This window comes from Sinohyriopsis cumingii, unplaced genomic scaffold (assembly GCF_028554795.1).
Source record: "Sinohyriopsis cumingii isolate HCF-2022 unplaced genomic scaffold, ASM2855479v2 utg001437l, whole genome shotgun sequence".
Classification (NCBI taxonomy): domain Eukaryota; kingdom Metazoa; phylum Mollusca; class Bivalvia; order Unionida; family Unionidae; genus Sinohyriopsis; species Sinohyriopsis cumingii.
Genome location: NW_028315999.1, coordinates 2,100,807 through 2,120,097, shown reverse-complemented (window position 1 = coordinate 2,120,097; position 19,291 = coordinate 2,100,807). Strand labels below are relative to the sequence as shown.

The 19,291-nt window shown below is 35.4% G+C and overlaps 1 protein-coding gene and 1 long non-coding RNA gene across 6 annotated transcripts in view; one reads left to right on the top strand and one right to left on the bottom strand.

The window, feature by feature from the left end:
- LOC149772505 (rhotekin-like) overlaps positions 1–19,291 on the top strand; it is a 75,291-nt gene that overhangs the window by 20,268 nt on the left and 35,732 nt on the right. The window contains exons 1-2 of one of the 5 annotated variants that reach the window (XM_089947720.1): positions 15,894–16,318; positions 17,046–17,736. The exons of 3 other annotated variants lie outside the window; for them this stretch is intronic. In XM_089947720.1, the coding sequence (XP_089803846.1) occupies positions 17,584–17,736 (153 nt within the window). In that variant the 5' untranslated portion in view covers positions 15,894–16,318; positions 17,046–17,583. Of the gene's footprint in view, positions 1–15,893; positions 16,319–16,907; positions 17,737–19,291 lie in introns of those variants that run through there. One more of the 5 variants, XM_089947718.1, reaches the window with a different exon arrangement.
- On the bottom strand, positions 16,468–17,575 carry LOC149772506 (uncharacterized). The gene is made up of 2 exons (XR_016417690.1): positions 17,443–17,575; positions 16,468–16,909 (listed from the first exon to the last, which is right to left on the bottom strand). It is a non-coding gene; the product is annotated as an uncharacterized LOC149772506 (long non-coding RNA).

The following is a 19,291-nucleotide window of genomic DNA, read 5'->3' as shown; positions in this document are numbered from 1 at the left end:
TAATACTGATTGGCATATGACAGATGTGATACTTCTAGGTAATGTAGCTTTCCTTGAACAGTGTTATTCAGTTTTTTGCCATCATGTAAGAACCAGACTCTTAAATCAATGAGCCATACCACTGTATTGCATTATGCACTGTATTGACCCATCATGTAAGAACGAGACTTCTAAATCATTGATCCGTTTATCTTACCAGGTTCAGTTTCCAGACCAGTAGTAGTAATATTAATACCACTATGTATTGGATGGGGTACAAACACAAGATTATGTTTACCAATAAAGCCAATGGATGTGATTCAAAACCAGGCACTTTTTCAGACTACTATAAAAAAAATGTTGAACATGTTCTTTACATATTCTGAAAGAAATTAAACAGACCTCTTATTTAATACAAGAACTGCTACTTATTATTTTAGAAATAGATGTAAATATTATTTACCTTCTTTATCCAATATTTTCTTTTGGATCATCTGCCAATTATTAGTTCATCTGATAGCCACTTCTGTTAGAAGCCGTGTTTTTTAATGTGTCATATAAGGACATTGTTGCCTTATTTAGAAACGTTAACAGATCATAGTAAACATTGTATACATTGAATAATTTATTTTAGAATATCCAAATATGACACAATGAACCTTATTTGAATCACGAATTACTGTGAGAATCTTAGGTTGTCTGTTGTTGTTGTTGTAGGGTTTAACACCATTGTTCAGCACACGATAGGCTATACATGGCGGCCTGTATTAATGGTGGAGGAAGAACCCGGGAAAAACCCCGGAAAGAACCACCTACCCATGAGAAGCTACTGGCAAGCTTTCTCACATAACCACATTAGCCGAATCCGAGACTCGAACCCATGCAGACAGAGGTTAGATGGCAGTGATCCATAACGGAAAGCGCTTTAGACCACTCGGCCACTCGGGGCCCCCCAGGTTGTCTGTCATGGTGGACAAAGTATGGTTAATATAAAAATACCAATATAATTTACCTGATATAGGCTTAATCACTTAGCCAAACTTCCTGAAAAGCAACAGATTTTAACTACTGCACACATGCCAAGTCTCCCGAATTGTCCGGGAGTCTTTTGAGTTTCGACCCAATCTTTTGGTCTACCAATTTGCCGACAAGATCTCCCGGATATTAAAAAACTGCCAAGCATAGGTATTTCCAGCTAGAACAACATCTAATACACTGTTCACGACTACCATAATCGGTCAGTCAGGTTAATAAAGTCAGAATGTTCTCTGCCTTTTCCGTTAATTCGAGAAATAAACCTCAGATGTAATTTGTCCCCATTGAGAATTATATTCTAAACTACATGTACATTTGTTCACATGGCACAATATGGCAGTGGAAGGAGACACATCACAATCGGAATATCAATGGCCTTTGCTGTTGTACAGTATGTAGTGCACTCCATCAGAGGCGAATCACCAAACACATAAAATTTGATGTATATTCCTACAACTACTTCTGGGGTTATTTAAAAAATTCTGGTGCCATGTTGAAACGTGCGCTAACGGATTCGATGGAAAATTTGCCTTTCACACTTAAACTTATGAGAAAAATAGTTTATATCTATATAAGGGAGTAATGTAGCATTACTCCAAGCACTGGCCTAAGGAGAATTACTCTAAAGACTATATACTTTTAAATATATATACTTTATTACGAGGATGTATATTAAGATCCCTATGGTTGACGAATGTAAGGACATTAATTACCACTAATAGTACTAGGACTATTCCAACCTTACCACTAAACAAGCATATCAATAATTCGCTCCATATTGGGTTTCTGCTTGGTATCGAACCTAGGACCTCTGAATGTGAGATAAGACAACTATCGCCTGCCTGCACGTTCCAGCACCCATACTACCACGGCCACCTCCACATCACCAAAAAAATGATGTTTCGGTTGCCGTTCATATACGGTACTAGAACGTGCAGACACTCTCGAAACTTTAGATATATATATCGTATGTCCTAAGATACCCTGGCACTGGCAAAGTTAGGTTATATCTATATAAGGGAGTAATGTAGCATTACTCCAAGCACTGGCCTAAGGAGAATTACTCTAAAGACTATATACTTACACTAATCTCCCTGATTTGGACCCAATCTCCCTGATTTTGAATGCAAATCTCCCTGATTTGGTTCCAGAAAACCTGGCATGTATGCTACTGTCATCTTTGTGTCTTTGACAACACTTGCATTTGTTCCATTGGAAGGTATAGGATCAAATCATCCTCAACCGCATTGACGTTATGACATCGAAGCTATCCCAAGACCATACCAAATCACCTGCCATGTGTCTTTTTGCCAGACACTGTACACTTATTGCCGAGCAAAGATAACAAAAGCCTCTAGGCAAAACACCTTCAAAACAGTATCCATTGTCCTCCAAGTGGGTTTTAGTGCTTCCATAGTGCACACCAATGTGTTTTATTGCTTGGATTGCTTTGCTTAGTATTGGCTTCATTATGCTCATTATTTAACAATATGTAATAATATTTTCATGATTACCAACTATATTCACAAATCAAGTCCAACTGCAAGCTGCACAGACCAAGATCTGTCATCATATAAAATGCCAGCAGATCTGGATCTGTGCAGTTTGTTAAGAGCAATCAGTAGAATAAACAACATAGACTTTTGCTCTGCTGGTACTTTATGCGACAAAAGATCACAGTTACACATGAATTATAAATTAGTATAGAATGTACTTTTGCTAAGATTGTTTTGGTTTTTTTTTTATTTATTTACCAACTTTAATATTTCCTGGGACAGACTTGAATATGTTTTTTCTGATCACAGTATTTGCTGTATTTTCTGCACATATCCCACTAGCAGTAATGTCACAAGAACTGTGTACAAATTTTAAATGATACTACTTGCAGAATACTATCTACTGGTGGATGAAATATGACTTGCTCACATGTATTGGGCTTTAATTTTGCAGCAGTTTTGAAACATGCAACTTGTGTACCAGTTTGATGCCTGTTGCTCAGATGCAACCAAGTATTATTGATTATTTTTTTAATGTTTAACTACCAGACTGCATCCAAGTTCCAGACAGTCCAAATTAAAGGACAGACACTTCATGCTACATCCATTTCAGGTCATTATACCTTACTAACCAATATACCAGTCATTCTAAATTCTTTTTTAGGGTTTTCATTTCACAAGATCTGTTGGCATTATAATGTGATATAGCATACTGGATTTGCACATCATGGCTATTGGCATTTTAGCATATTGGATACAATTGCCGTTAGAATTGCTGTGTAATATACAGCATGCTGAATAATACTGCTGATAGCATTGTATTGCAAATTAATGTATAACATGCTGGGTACAATGGATGCTGGCATTACAATGGAATTAACATATAGAATTAATATATAGTATGTTGGATACAATAGCTGCTGGCATTGTAGTAGAATTAATATATAGAATTAATATATAGCATGCTGGATACAATGGCTGCTGGCATTGTAATGTAATTAATATATAGTATGTTGGATGCAATGGCTGCTGGCATTGTAATGTAATTAATATATAGTATGTTGGATATAATGGCTGCTGGTATTGTAATATAATATAAAGCATGCTGGATACAATGGCTGCTGGCATTGTAATGTAATTAATATATAATATGTTGGATATAATGGCTGCTGGCATTGTAATGTAATTAATATATAGTATGTTGGATACAATGGTTGCTGGTATTGTAATATAAGATAAAGCATGCTGGATACAATGACTGCTTGCATTGTAATGTAATATAATATAAAGCATGCTTGATACAATGGTTGCTGGTATTGTAATATAATATATAGTATGTTGGATATAATGACTGCTGGCATTGTAATGTAATATAATACAAAGTATGCTTGATACAATGGTTGCTGGCATTGTAATGTAATATAAAGCATGCTGGATACAGTGGCTGCTGGCATTGTAATGTAATTAATATATAGTATGTTGGATATAATGGCTGCTGGCATTGTAATGTAACATAAAGCATTCTGGATACAATGGCTCCTGGCATTGCAATGTAATATATGGCTTGCTGGAAAGTTGTAATGTAGTCTAACATGCTGGATACAATGGCTGCCGGCATTTTCATGTAATACAGCATATTGGATTTGTACACCTTAGCTGTTAAAATTGCAATTTAATATAGCATAATGGACACAGTGGTTGTTAGCTTTGCAAGGTTATATAGCATACTGGATTTGCATACCGTGACTGCATCATTCATAACAGAGATATCATATCAGGAGTTTTGCCATGTCTGTTTTTGACCTTGGTACATATCATACATTTTAAACCTCATTTCCCAAAGGAGTATTTTGATACTGAGAATTACAGATTATATGGCAAGAATGTATTTGCTGAAATATGAACTATTGATATACACAATGATTTCTTGGCTCCTATTCAATCAATAATCAAAGTCAGATTTCTCAGAAGAGACTTCCTGAAGTGATTCTAATAAATTTTGACAACCTGGGTCTATTTCTATTCAGCAGACAGTCTGATTCAAAGAAAAATCTCCATAGAGCACAAACATGATGGACTCAGAAAGGTCATGAACTTTTTATGCACCAATAAAATTACAGCTTTCACCTTTATGAAAGTGATAAAGTTCATTCAGAACATATTGTTTTTAATGGTAAGTCTCCTTAATAAGAATTACAGCACTTATTCTCATGTTACTGAAATTAAGTGACTGGGAATTCCAAAGTTTGGCATAATCTTTCCCTGTGCCAATCAGATCTGTTTATCTCATATCTCAGCATTAATCAAATTGGATCTGCATGGTACAACCATATGGAGTGAACAGACTTATCTACAGCATGTATCAATTATTAAATCATTTTCCATATGTTAAGACCATCATCATACCATTTTCATAAGCTACTGCTATTATCATATTTTTGCTATCGTTCTATATGTGTATCAAAATTAAAATCTTACAGATACCATACAAATGCAATAAACTGGTTCTCATCATACCTCTCTGACAGAACACAAAATGTTGCTGTTGGAAGAAATTAAACATAGTGCACCCCAAGGGTTCTATCTTAGAACCATTTATTTTTCAGACATTCATGAATGACCTCCCTTCTTTGCACAGATGTACATAATTGCAGAGGATACAAAAGTATTGGCTTCAGGTTGTGATGTGCCATATATTCTGGCTTATAAAATTAGCAAAACTTCTTGCAGATCATGGTCCATGTTGTTTGTTCTTCAGATTAATCCAAACAAACTGCACAGACCGAGATCTGTTGGCGCATTATGTGCTGGCAGATCTGGCTTTGTGCAGTTTACAGTTTTTATAAGCAACAACTTAACAGGGCAGGAAGTAGTAGCCTACTGCCGAGCTCTGTAGCATCATGGTCATGCATGATACACTAAAGTGGACGGTATTATAAAAAGGTAGACAGATATAGCTCTACAGTGATACCACATTATCTGGAATATCTACCTCAGTTTTTGGTCCTAACTTTTTTCTACCCAAAATTCGCCTGTGGTCAGAATCCGATTTTGTGTCCGGATTTTAGACTTTTTGGTCTCAGATCTAAGGCAAACTGGTATGAACTGCAGACAGACAGATGAACCTTTGCAAAAAGTAGGATAAGATGGGCATTTGGAATAAAATGTGGTCTTGATAAAAAGATACTGGCTCTGTTTAGCAAAAAAAAAGAACTCCAACTTTGACCCTTTTGCTCATGCGCGAATCAAGTAGCCGATGAAAAACGATGTTTCTAACACAACTAGACAGTATGTTATTGACAGATCACCAGGGATTTGGTGTTTTTGGATTTATTCAGAAATAGCTTTCAAAATATTTTTCCTACTTGATTTTCAGGCAAAATGCCAAATCCTCCAGGGGTTAATGTGTTAAATGAATCAAAAACAAATGTATAGCAACAGCATTTCATCTGAGAAGCATTAGACTTCCAAGACAATTCTTAGTCTGGCAATGAATATTTTGAGTGATTGAAAATGTTAAAGTTGATAAGCTTTTAGGAGTGATACTTAAAAGCGATTTAATAATAGTTTGACTATGCAAGTCACAGACAAGTAAAATGACTTTTTAAAGTAAATTTAGATCATAACTATCCAAACAAGCTAGAATAATTTAAACTAATGCATACATTGTGCCATTTATTGACTATTGTCGATAGTACGGGTAATTGTACTGACGGTATCAGAAGCAAGCTGTTTGCTTCGTTTTTGGATGCTCCTTTTGACATGCCATCTCATTCTATTCTTGAACTGAAATGGATCAAAGAAAGTGACAATAGAGCATTTCTTGTTTACTAATGTGTAAAGTGTAATATGCCCGAATACATGAAAGGACTTATTTGCCAAAATCCTCGACCCCATCAACCACACAAAATCACTTGAAACTTCCAAATCCAATATAGAACAGTTAGGTATAGTGTGAAATATTCTGGAGTGGGAATATGGAACTGTTTACCTGCACATGTTAAAGTGGAAAAATCTGTTGAATGTTTTAGAGAAGAAATGTATTGCCTATATTTATGAACCATCTTTTTGAATGACTGAGTTATTATTGTCATTTGCTTTACTTTTGCTCATGTACATTGTATATCAGGCAGGGGCAACTTCCTTCAGGGTGCGGGCCAAATAAGTAATTTTTAGAGCCACACCCTATGATGTAAATTAATGAATTAAACCAGGTTGGTTCATATTTGCCCACCCTTGGTGTATATCAACATCTGTTACTTCTTTGATGTGTTTAACGTTGGTGTTTTTTGGGGGTGTTTTTTTTAATGCAGAACTGTTTTGACTGCTCATCATTATCCAACTTTTTGTTCTGAACTTGAACTTTCTGTTCTTGGCAGATTAGCTGAGGGCCTCAAGGGAGTCTAAATACATTTTTTTTCTAAAGTACCACCATGTAAACAGTGTTTTCAGGAAGTTGCTTGCGGATAAGACTTGTTAAAGGTACCCTAGAATAAGGAAAGAAGTCTTCAGAATGTTTCCACATGAAATGTTTTGCACTCAGTTGATCTGAACTGACGCATATATTGCAGAAAGTGTGGGAACATGGGTTTGGAGCATTTAAGAAAACAACAGTAATTGGTTGACAGCACGCACAATACCACAATACGAGATTCTGTACCGGCATGCACAATACACTACATCCTGTACCTTGCAAGACATTTCTAACTTGAAACATCAGATTAATCGATGTATGTCTGATTTATGTTGTTTTTTTAAAGTTAGTTTACTTTTTTTATATGACTTTTTTTTGGGGGGGATAGGGATTTGAGGATCATGTTTATATAAGTGAGTATATATGGTATTCTGTACTTGACGTGTAAGAAAGAAATCTTAGTGTAGGAATGAGTCAGAACAGACTTATATGCTCGCTTATATGTTGGACCCAACTGCAAAAAACACAGACCCAGATCTGTGGTCAGTCTTTTGGCAGATCTTGGTTTGTGCTGTTTGTTCTGTTCAGTAATACAGATCCAGGCTATGTGACAGCAGATCTATGTCTGCTGATTAACACAGATCCAGACTATGTGACAGCAGATCTATGTCTGTTGGTAATACAGATCCAGACTATGTGACAGCAGATCTATGTCTGCTGATTAATACAGATCCAGACTATGTGACAGCAGATCTATGTCTGCTGATTAATACAGATCCAGACTATGTGACAGCAGATCTATGTCTGTTGAGTAATACAGATCCAGACTATGTGACAGCAGATCTATGTCTGTTGAGTAATACAGATCCAGACTATGTGACAGCAGATCTATGTCTGTGCATTTTGTAGTTGAACTGATCTTATAAGTATGTGTTGTAATTGTATGTGATTGAAAACTAGAGCTTGGCATAATCAAGACACTTTTTATTAGGCCCAGAAGTAAAGATTTCTAGTTCTGGTAGCTTGACAAGCCTAGGTCCTGATCCTAGAACTTTTATCATACTGTATACGTAACAATTTAAAAAAAAAACTGGTACCAATTATTTCACCTCTGAACCAGTAATTTTAATTAGGAAACATAAGTTGGATTAAAAAGATGAATGGAAAAAATATGAGTACCGATCCTGTTGATGAGATCCATATTAGGTTTTCATTTACCAGATATACTTGCTAGTAAGTTGTCAAACTGCAAAAAAACAAAGATCCTAATCTGCTGAACATAATTCACCTGCAGATGAGGGTCTGTAATGTTTATTCTATTGATTACTCATAACAAACAACACGGACCCAGATTTGCATGTGGGCTTTACTTGTGAGTACACATGTATATGACAAATATATCTTTTTAAAGGATTCTTTATGTGTAACCTTTACCTTTTTTATAAACTGCTCCGGTGGCCTAGTGGTTAGAGTGTACACCTCAGATGCGTAAGGTTGTTGGTTCGATCCCCAGCCGAGTCATACCAAAGACTTAAAAAAATGGTACTAACAGCTGCCTTGCTTGGCACTCAGCATTAAGAGGTTAGTGTTAGGACTGGTCAGCCTGGTGTCTGGATAATGTGACTGGGTGGGACATCATGCTACATGTCTGCTACATGATGCCCCAGTGCTAGACATCGTAGCAATATGACTGAAAAATTGTTAAAGCTACATTAAAAAGCCAAATCACACACACACACACACACACACACACAAATACACACACACACACACAATTCAGCACTATATAGCAATGATTGTGTTGGTGTGTCATGAAATGTTACCACACCCCATCCATCCACCACTACCCTCTATGACCCACAATCTATTACAGACTTTAGTGCCTTCTAGCTATGATTACATGCATAACAATTGATCAAACATTTGCAAATGAATTACAATTTTTATATTTTAGAATTAACCTCTTTACAGGGCTTATAAATTATACGCCCTTCACATATAGTTATGACATTTATTACTTATATTCCAAGTTGGTACACCCCTCAAGGTTTAGGCGACAACATAATCATGGACTGGAGAGTAGCAATACCCCAACCCCCTGCATAAATGCTATTCATGGCCAGTTAAAATTGACCAGTGAGATAAGACTTGTGTTTTTGATTAGAGGCAGTTGTCTTCAGATTATCTTTTCATAGAGATAACTGCCTTACAAAGAAGTACACAAGTATTCCCTCATTATTACTCTGTCCAAGGTTGCCATGGAGTATACTGCTTTATAGTGAAAATGCCTTATAGTGAAGTACATAATACAAGCAGTCTTCCATCATCATAACAGTAACACTGTCCATAGGAGCCAACAAGGGTATCCACTTATAGCAAGACCGCTTTATAAGAAATAATAATATAATGTTTGATCATACTGACATCAAAACATGAATGTGTTATAATGGAGGGTGCTATATTGAGGGAATGTTGTGTTGTTTTCATATGTGAGACATTTTAACCAGTATAATTACTGTTTTGGCTTGGTCGAAAATGTACTAGTATGAATCAAGTATTAGTAGCAATTATTTTAGGAAGGCAATACCATTTTTTCCTCACTATAATTTAGAGTTGCATGAAGCTCAGTGGTTAGAATGCCAGATTGACAACTAAAAGGTGCAAGTTCGAATTCTATGATATGATCAGCCTGGGGCAGCTACCATAATGTGTGTCCTGTTGCAAGGCACTTGACTCCAATTGCCTTGGCACCAAATAACCAATTTGTGTTGCAGTGCCTTGAAGCACCAAACTAAACCCATTATCATTCAATATCAGTTACTGAATTTTACAATCTGAGCTAAATCTAGTTGGTAGAGAAGAAAATGTACACATAGGCTGCAAGGGAGAATAAAAGAAATTGCTTTATTTTTTCTCCAAAGTGATTGGAAATAATGGTAAGATTGTTGAGGTGGGACAATTTACTCCCACATTCATTCTCGCAAAGCTAGAAATAAGAAATAGTTTTTCTCTCCTTGAGGTGGAATTATCAGGGCAAAAGGAAATAAACTGTTGTTTTGAAGGAAAGGAAAGAGAGGAAAGTATATTATTACACCACCACCCATCTTATTTCCAGGTGCAAAAATAAACCAAGTAGACTGGTGCTGAGATAGGTTTGATCCAGTTCTGTAAATTCTCCATTAGGCTAGCAAGTTATGGTATGCATATATGCATGTAAGTTGAGCCCAACCGCAAACTGCATAGATCCAGATCTGCCAGCACATTAAGAGTAATCAATTAACAACATAGACCCTGATCTGCTGGCACAGTGTGATGGCAGATCAGGCTAAATGTTGTTTGCAATTGGACTCAACTTATTAGCAAGTGTATATGGAAAAAAAATGTTGCATAAAAAGGACTTTTTGAGATCAACTGTCAGTTTTGTTTACCACTGCAATATCAGAAATGTGAAGAAAAATGTAGTTACCCAAAATTTATGAAGTTTCTTTTTGACCACATATCAAATCCATGCTATTCATGGATTAAATACTGAATATTTCTTTTCTTGGATTCTTTGATATAATCCAGTGTGTGTGTGAGTGTGTGTGTGTGTGTGTGTGTAATGTGCAAAATCAAAGTATAGTCAACAAGAACTGCATCTTAGTTTGATTTCAGGTAAGGCTGTAGGTTTACGATGGAGTTTAACATGGACCTTTGAAGTCACAGGGACCCAGAGATAAATTAAGGGTAATTTAGTGCACCATGTGTATCTCTGACTAAAATTTTTTGTCTCCATAATTGTTCTATTTGGTCTTGAAACCTAATGTAGAATTATCACTGGAAAAGAAAAGCACTCATTTACCAATTCATAAAGTTGAATCATAGTAGATTGAATCTAGCACACAAAACATGATGAAATGGATAGCTGCCATTGACTGCTGATGGGATAAAATGTGTTAGGGTTAGGAAGAGGTGTTAGCATTGAAAGATTGTTATCTATCAAATGGAAAGGGGTTTGGCAAGTGAGGGTAACACTGAAAAGATTTTTCTCTGTCAAATGGAACTCTTTGAGAAGCAGGATCCTAAAAAGCAGGCAGTAAGCAGCCTGAGTTCAGAGAAAAATAATAAAATTATTGATGCTATGAAATTTGAAACAGAAATCCAGGTATTAGAGAATGGCATTCTTGTGACTCACTTAAACCAAAATGGCTGCAAAGTTTTACTTATGTAAATGGTGTAGTTTAGTTCACTGCCTGTAATGTTTAGAACATTGGTAAAAGTGTAAACTGATACGAAACTGACTGTTATTGATGTAGGAACTTCACGTTCCAATTAACTGATATATTTCCACATCTCTGCTTAATAATACCGTTTAGTAAAAATTTTCTGGTAATTCTTTTCCTGAGGGACAGACAATTAACTTTTTGGCAGGTTTGACCTGGAATTTTCTTTTGATGTGGGAATTTTTTATTGCCTACCTTAAGATAATTTATTTCTTTCAGATGTTATAATGCATAGGTTCTTTTCTTCAACAACTCAAAGAAAAATTATTTGATAATTGAAAGGTACCTGAAAATTAAATGGCTGGTCCCTAAAATATGATTTTCACATAGAAAGTGGCACCTCAAGAACAGCCAAAGTTGACAGAAGCGGTTGTAGTGAACATTACACAGCATTACTCATCAAGCTGATTAATGCTAATGCTGATCAAATTTTGTTTAAATCGTGGCATTTACTTTTTTTTAAGTATGTCGGTTACCAGAACCTTTGATTAGTAACATTTTATTTTAAAGAAAAGCCATTTGAAGTAATTTTAACCGCTGTACAGTTTCTTAGTCATTGACATGTCCACACACACACCCCATTGCCTTATCAATTCATTCATGATGTGCAGTATGTAACAGTAGGAAACAATGTTGTGACAATCCTGGGAAAAATCACAACAAAGGCATATCTTACTGAATCATGTCATAATGATGTATGGCAAATGAAACAATGTTAAGTTGATTGAAATGGGTTTATTCACAAGTGGTACTGTATATACTCATAAGTTGAATCCAACTGCAAACTGCACAGACCCAGATTTACCATCACATAATGCACCAGCAGATCTGGGTCTGCATTTTTTTGTTAGGAAAAACCAGTACAACAAACAACATAGACCCTGATTTGCATGAACATCATGATAATGGTAGAGCAGGATCTTTGTTGTCTGGCTGGGATGATCATGAAGGAACAGTGGTACACTGCTAATGAGCATTATGTCATAAACCACATTGATAACCATGAGTAAGTTTGGCTACTTATAGTGATCACTTAGTTTCTGTCAGGAATTATGGGTTCAGGTCATACATAGTACTGACCCAGAGAGGCAGTGATAAAATGAGCTCTAAAGGAAAATTGGCCTAGAGCAGTTGTGACATTATGAATCCTCATAAGGTATTATATAATAATAATAATAATAATAATAATAATAATAATAATAATAATAATAATAAAAATAATAATAATAATAATGGTTTTAAAGAAGTGACACAATTCATTTCCTACAACTAATCTACCTTGTGTCCCAAAATTACTTACATATTTACTTGTACTCATTTTCTCTGGCTAAAGTGAAGCATATATTTGCATTGAAATGGAATTTATGCATTTGGAGGGGGAGGGTTAATTAGCAAGATAAAATCATACTCCTTACATTTATAAGAAGTAAATGTTTTGCAAAATTATTCAGTGCAGTTAGACAAGCTAAATAAAGGCTGACATGTTGCTATGTAATGATGGTGGGTTGGGGTGGTACAAGTTAGAAATGGCAATTTCATGATAGGTCATCAGTTTCTGCTAACTGATCAATAATCGATTAATAATACATTAATATGCCGGTCCTGCCAAATGAGACCATTTTCTTTAATAGTCACAATCAAACAACTGGAATGGTACAGAACTCATTTAAAATCCTGTTACAGAAATCACTTAAATTGATCATTTAAGTGGTCATTTCACTGTATTTGACTAATGCTTGAAGACACTTATTAATTGGTCATTTCACTGATTTTATCAATAAATCTATCAAATTAATTACTTTGAAAACCAATGCTGTTTTTGAGAAGTAAAGAATCGTCTGTTTATGGCTAAATGCCTGTTTGCTTTAATGATGAAAAATTTAGTTGCTAAATATATTATTTAAACCAAATTTTCTTATCACATTGATATGCCAAGATAGGTTCAATGTAAAACATTAATAGAATTGCATCTTTGAATAAAACTTATTGTACTTGTTGTTTGACTTTAACAAAAATATATCCCACATTCAATATTGCTTGTTTCAGATAACTCTAGATCCATTTAATAGCTACTGGAAAAAGTTAAGTCTTTTTTAAAAATTTTAACAAACCAATGTCCTATACAGATTTTTGTTTTCGATATTTGCATTGCTAACTTGGTTGATTTAACGTGTGACCTAATGGCTGATAGAAAAAGACATGTTCTATTTATAGATTAAATGTACAGTCAATATCTGACAGAATGCCAGTAAATTTTCATGAAACATGCATGTATTTATAGCAAATGACCTTTTATTGGTGAGTTAAATTGCTCTCAGGCACCTGCAAAACTGACTTTGTGTAATAGGAGAAAAGTAAGGGTGTGTAAGACTGACTAGGTTGATAAGAGGGGGCTACTTGGTCTTTCATCATGTTGATCCGCTAAATGCCTGTATTATGTTTACCTTATATCCTTACATAAGTGAAATCAGTATCAGATTGAAATTGCTTTCCACGCATTAACTACAGTCCCAGTAGTGATACTTTTTTTCTCTTGCAGTAATTTAGAACTTTATGATTGTGTTGTTGTGTCACCAGATTGCTAATGTTCATTTATTGTGAAATATTTAGTATTATGAAAAGTGAAAAATTGAAGCAGTTGTGACTGATAATTGTGATGTTACAACTAATATGATTCTCAGTGCCTTTACTATTCTTTAATTTTGTGTGCAGCTCAAAGGACTTAAGGAAAATATGGTACTTTTCTATATGAATTTATTTAATTAGCTTCATATCATTTTAAATCATTATTTAGGACACTGGATGAAAACACAATTGACCATATAGTAGTCACTGTTTCCATTTTCTCTTTAAACAGACACATGGCATACAACATTCCATTTTATTTAAAAGAAACTTTAGCATATTTTTTCATGGCATATTTAGGATCCAAAATCATATCATTCTAGACCTTCATCCATCACCCTCAACAATTTCAATTTTGTATGACTCTGCCAGGGTTTGAACCTGCAACCCCCCGCATCTGAGGCAGATGCCCTAACCACTATGCTACCGGAACGGTCTATTTCATGGACATTCAAAATAATTCCCCAAATCTTGGCACTGTTAACCAGGGAAAGCAACTGTGTCCTAGGGTAAGGCACTTTACTCTAGTTGCCTCAGCATGTCATCATAAAAGACCAGACAATGCCAATTTAATTTGATTACTTCTCATTTGAACTGCTCCGGTGGCCTAGTGGTTAGAGCGTCTGCCTGGCAAGGGGGGGTCGTGGGTTTGAACCAGGGCCGAGTCATACCAAAGACTTACAAAAATGGTACAAACAGCTGCCTCGTTTGGCGCTCAGCATTAAGAGGTTAGTGTTAGGACTGGTTGGCCTGGTTTAAGGATAATGTTACTGGGTAGGACATCATGCTACAACTGCCACACTGCAGATATAGTGATATGACTGAAATTGTTAAAGCTACGTTACAAATCCTAATCACACACACACACTTCTCATTTGATGAGGAGATATGCTTTGAACATGCACTTTAACTGTTTCTGTTATCTTATAAATGATATCCTGTAACAATTAAATTTTACAGTATTTGCAGGCTTTGTGTCCTTATTATGTTTAGGCATTACTGTTGCAATGACATGGCAATAGGAAACTAGTCATAAATCAACTAAGCAAACCCCCCCCCCCTTAACAGTTTATGGGTCAACCTTTGTTGTCAAGAATCATACAAGGGATGATTAACCATTGGCTAGATTTTTCACCGATATTAGCCATGTCTCAGTTGCTGGATATTTCTGCCCACCTTTTAATTTTAGGTGAAGTACAACTTAGCAAGAAAGGACAATGGTCAACATGCACTTTCATTGTGCCATGTAATGCCAGTCTTTTTCATAGTCCTTTAAATAATTTGTGAACCTATTGACATCTGTCCATTTGTAAAGACCTGGGACCACATACTGTGTTGGGAGATTAGTTGTTTGTCAGAGAGCCAATGTAATGCATGGATTGATGCAGACTGGACGAGTTAGGATTGTTCTCTGCTACTTTTTTGTCTGGTTTTATGTGGGTCTGTGTGTATGTGTGTAAAGAATCATTCATAAGGATTACCTTGTAAAGTGAGAGGCCTATCTTTGAGCGAGAGTAAGATCACATAAGCAACAGGCAAACTGTATCCGATATATATATATATATATATATATATATATATATATATATATATATATATATATATATATATATATATATATATATATATAGTTCGATTGGATATATTTAGATGTGTCTTCACCTATTTCATCTGGTCAGCAGGTGATGATTTAATTCACCCTACTTGTAGATGCTACTGTAATACATATACATGACCTAAGACGCTGGTTCAGTGTGAATTTCACCTGATAATCATAGGTGAAATTATGTACCGGTATATAGAAAGAAGCTTGTCCCTGTTGGTACCGTGTAACTATGTAATGTCCTTATTACCATTTTAACATCCCGGATATTTGATGAAGCTCCATTTTAATCCAAAGTGATGAATGGAGAGCATACTCGTAGTTTTCTGGCTTACGATGCATTCTTTATTGAAAATCAATACTAGAGGCTGTCCCAGGTTTGATTTGGCGGTAACCACTCAGGTGTTGTGATAAAAATGTGCTGTATGGAAATTGTAAGGGGAAGGAAGTGTGAGCAATGAAGAGACGTGTGTGTGTAGGATTGTAATTTATAATTCAGTCGTAGTTCACATGGTGTGAGATTCTGACATTTCATATGTAACTGTGAAATTATACATGTAGAGCCATTAGTACATGTGCACCTCGTGGAACAAAGTTCACATTTACTTCTGTCTGTAATTTTGGATGGCTTGAAAGTAGAACGATATGGAGATGATTATCTTTGTGTGTTGATTAGAATGATTACACCACAGTGAATGTTTTTATGATTATGCACTTCTAAATAATTCGGTGGGAGTTACTGGTACCAGACTGTGCTGTAAAACATGTATTTCATGTTGTAAGACAGCAGAAAAAGTTACATGACAGGAAAATAGTGTGGAAAACAGGATTGAAGTTAATTTTGTTTGTATTACCTCATCATCATGGTTAACCACATAATTGTCTTTCTGTTACACACCTACAGGTTATTTTCCTTTATTCAGTCTATATAGTAGTTGTTCCTGTTCTTAAAAAAACACTTTGATATTGAAGTGAAGTGGATTAGCGAATGAATATAGTTGATAATGTGTATTTTAGGAGTTATTAATTTTAGAATTTTAAGTTTATTACTAGTATATTATTATCAGATATAGTTACTTTTTAATTATTGCAGTATGTATTTAACCTATCTTGTATACAAAAGAGTACCAAATATGCCTTGTGAAAGTGCCCATTGTGAACTGCAACTGCAAAGCTAAAACGACTACCAAGTAGTTATACATGTTCATTGGTTCGCTAAAGCTAAGACATAATTTCAGAAATCACAAGCAATCTGGATTCAGCTCATTTCCATCTGATGAACCAATTGTTGACACCTTGTCAAATCTCATTACCATTTCACTTGCATTTACATACTGGTTGAAGTGATTTAAATGTATTCCCGGAGAAGAGTTCATCCATGACTTCCTCACCATAATGTTATCATTGTTCACATTGTAATGAGTTTTGAACTGTATCACACATCCATAACAGCTGTTGAGAATTTCATGTTTTCCTTATTTCGGTGAATTTAATCCTGGAACAAAAACTGGTACATAGTATGATAAAATAGAAAATCTTGAAAAATGTTTTTAGTGTATTAAAAAATCTGACAAATTAATTGAGTAAAAGATTGATTTATGTCATAAAAAGTGCTTTTTTTTCAAATGTAGGGTTAGAAGGAAGTTTAAACTGGAGGAAGGAAAAGAAACTTTTAAATCTTAGTTTGAAAAAGTTTTATTCATTCTTGGAGAAGGGAACTGAAGATTACGAGTAAATACACAAAGTAAACGTGCGGTTTAAAGATAAGTATGACTTGAGTCACCTGTCAGTTGGATAAACATTTCATTGCAAATGGGTCTTCATCCAATTTACTGACTATCTTTACTTATCTTAGTATAACCCACCTGATTTCCTGTAAGTGATGATTAATCACTGACAGAAATTTTAAAGGAAGAAAGTTTCTTATCAAATTCAACATCAACCTGAAAGTGTGCCAGACTCTCCTGTAAGTTATCTAAACAAGACAGGATTGGCAATTACATTAGTAGTTGGACCAACTAGTCTTACCTGTCTGTCAGCACCGTCTGAGTAGTCTCATCAGAATGTTACTGAGGTTGGAGATGCATACAACAAATAAATGGTGTATTAATTTAGTGGTGTGATTCATCTGTATTCAAGGACACTGGAAATTATGTCTTGATTATAGAAATGGATAAATGTTTGCCCATTGGAGCTTTGGAAATTTTCCAGTCTCAGTCCAACAAAAACAAAATGGCTGGGGACAAAGATCCAAGTTCCCCACCAATAATTCTGGAGGATATGAGCCTCTATTACTATCGCCAGTTGGCAGAAAGTTTACAGGTAAGGAAAAGTATAGTACTAGTGTATGGTTATTTATAATGCAATCTGACACCATGTATGTGTGCGTGTGTGTGTGCACGTCACGTGTGCATGTAATATAATGTAATGTATATATGTATGTATGCATGTATGTGTGTGTGTGTGTGTATGTATGTATGTAATGTATGTATGTATGTATGTATGTATGTATGTATGTATGTATGTGTGTGTGTGTGTGTGTATGTAATGAATGTATGTATGTATGTACATAAGCACAATCCTGACCATGTAGTGATGAGTGAAAGTTATGCTGTAAAAAAGTTTTTAAACTTGCCTGTGTTTTTTTGTTCTCGGTCTATATATCTATCTATCTACTTTCATATATTGGCCTGAAAAATTTTGCTTCAGTTACTTCTGTACTAAATAACCTTGTATTGCTGTGCCATAAGGTACCAAACCTAAGCCTGCAAAAACATTGTATCAATTTAATTTTGTCTTGCCTTGCAATACTTGTCTCACAAGGCCACAGAAAACTTCTAGGAGCCACAGGTGGCCAAGTGGTCTAAGGCACTTGCCTTTACAGACCACTCTGTAAGGTGACAGAAGACTTCTTGGAGCCCCGGGTGGCCAAGTGGTCCAAGATGCTTGCCTTTACAGATCACTCGCACATCTCGCTTCTATCCTTATGAGCTAGAATATGTGAGAAAGTTTCCCATGGATTGGTGATTCTTCTTACTCCAAAAAGATACTGGCTGCCATGTATAGCCCATAATGTGCTGAAGATAGGTTCAACAACACACTAAAAAGAAAAAGTATTGTTCGAACAGGTTAGCATTTCATTAAAAGTATTTATTAAACAATTTAGCATGTCATTTGATGTAATTCATACAAATCAGCATTTCATTAAAAGTACTTTTTCCAGCAAGGCAGCATTTCATTAAAATTTCTTTAAACAAGTCAGTATGCATTAAAAACAACTTTAAGATTGCAATATTGTCTTTCTGTGCATGTAGTGTAATTTACGAACTTTTAAAAAAAAAGGGGGTTACAGAATTAAACTGAAAGAACTAGTTGATAATTGATTTGATATGTGTTCAGAAGAGCTCTTTACATTGGTCTCTGTGTTGTGTATGTCTGTCTGTGGTTCAATAGTATGCTGTTTAATTGCATACTGTTTGGCAGTGAAAGGACATCATTTCATAAACATATACGTGTATGATGTTGCACAACCATAAGGACAGGGAGCATCCCATTGGCTATAGATTGTGAATATTTAACATACCCAAGCCTAATAAAAGATTGTTTGGGCACATTTAAAACACATTGAAACGTTGGTCCAATTTTGAATCGTCCATGCTGTCGTCCCCCATCCCCCACGTGGGTCAAAACATATTTACATTGCTTCCAATTGGAATAGAAATGTTATGGCCACAGTACTGTAAATAAACTCGTGCACACATTGGATTCAGCTTCAAACTGTGTAGACCATAACCTGCCATTGCATAATGAGCTGGCAGATCTGGGTCCATGCAGATTGTTACGAGTAATCAGTAGAACAACATAGACCCAGATCTGC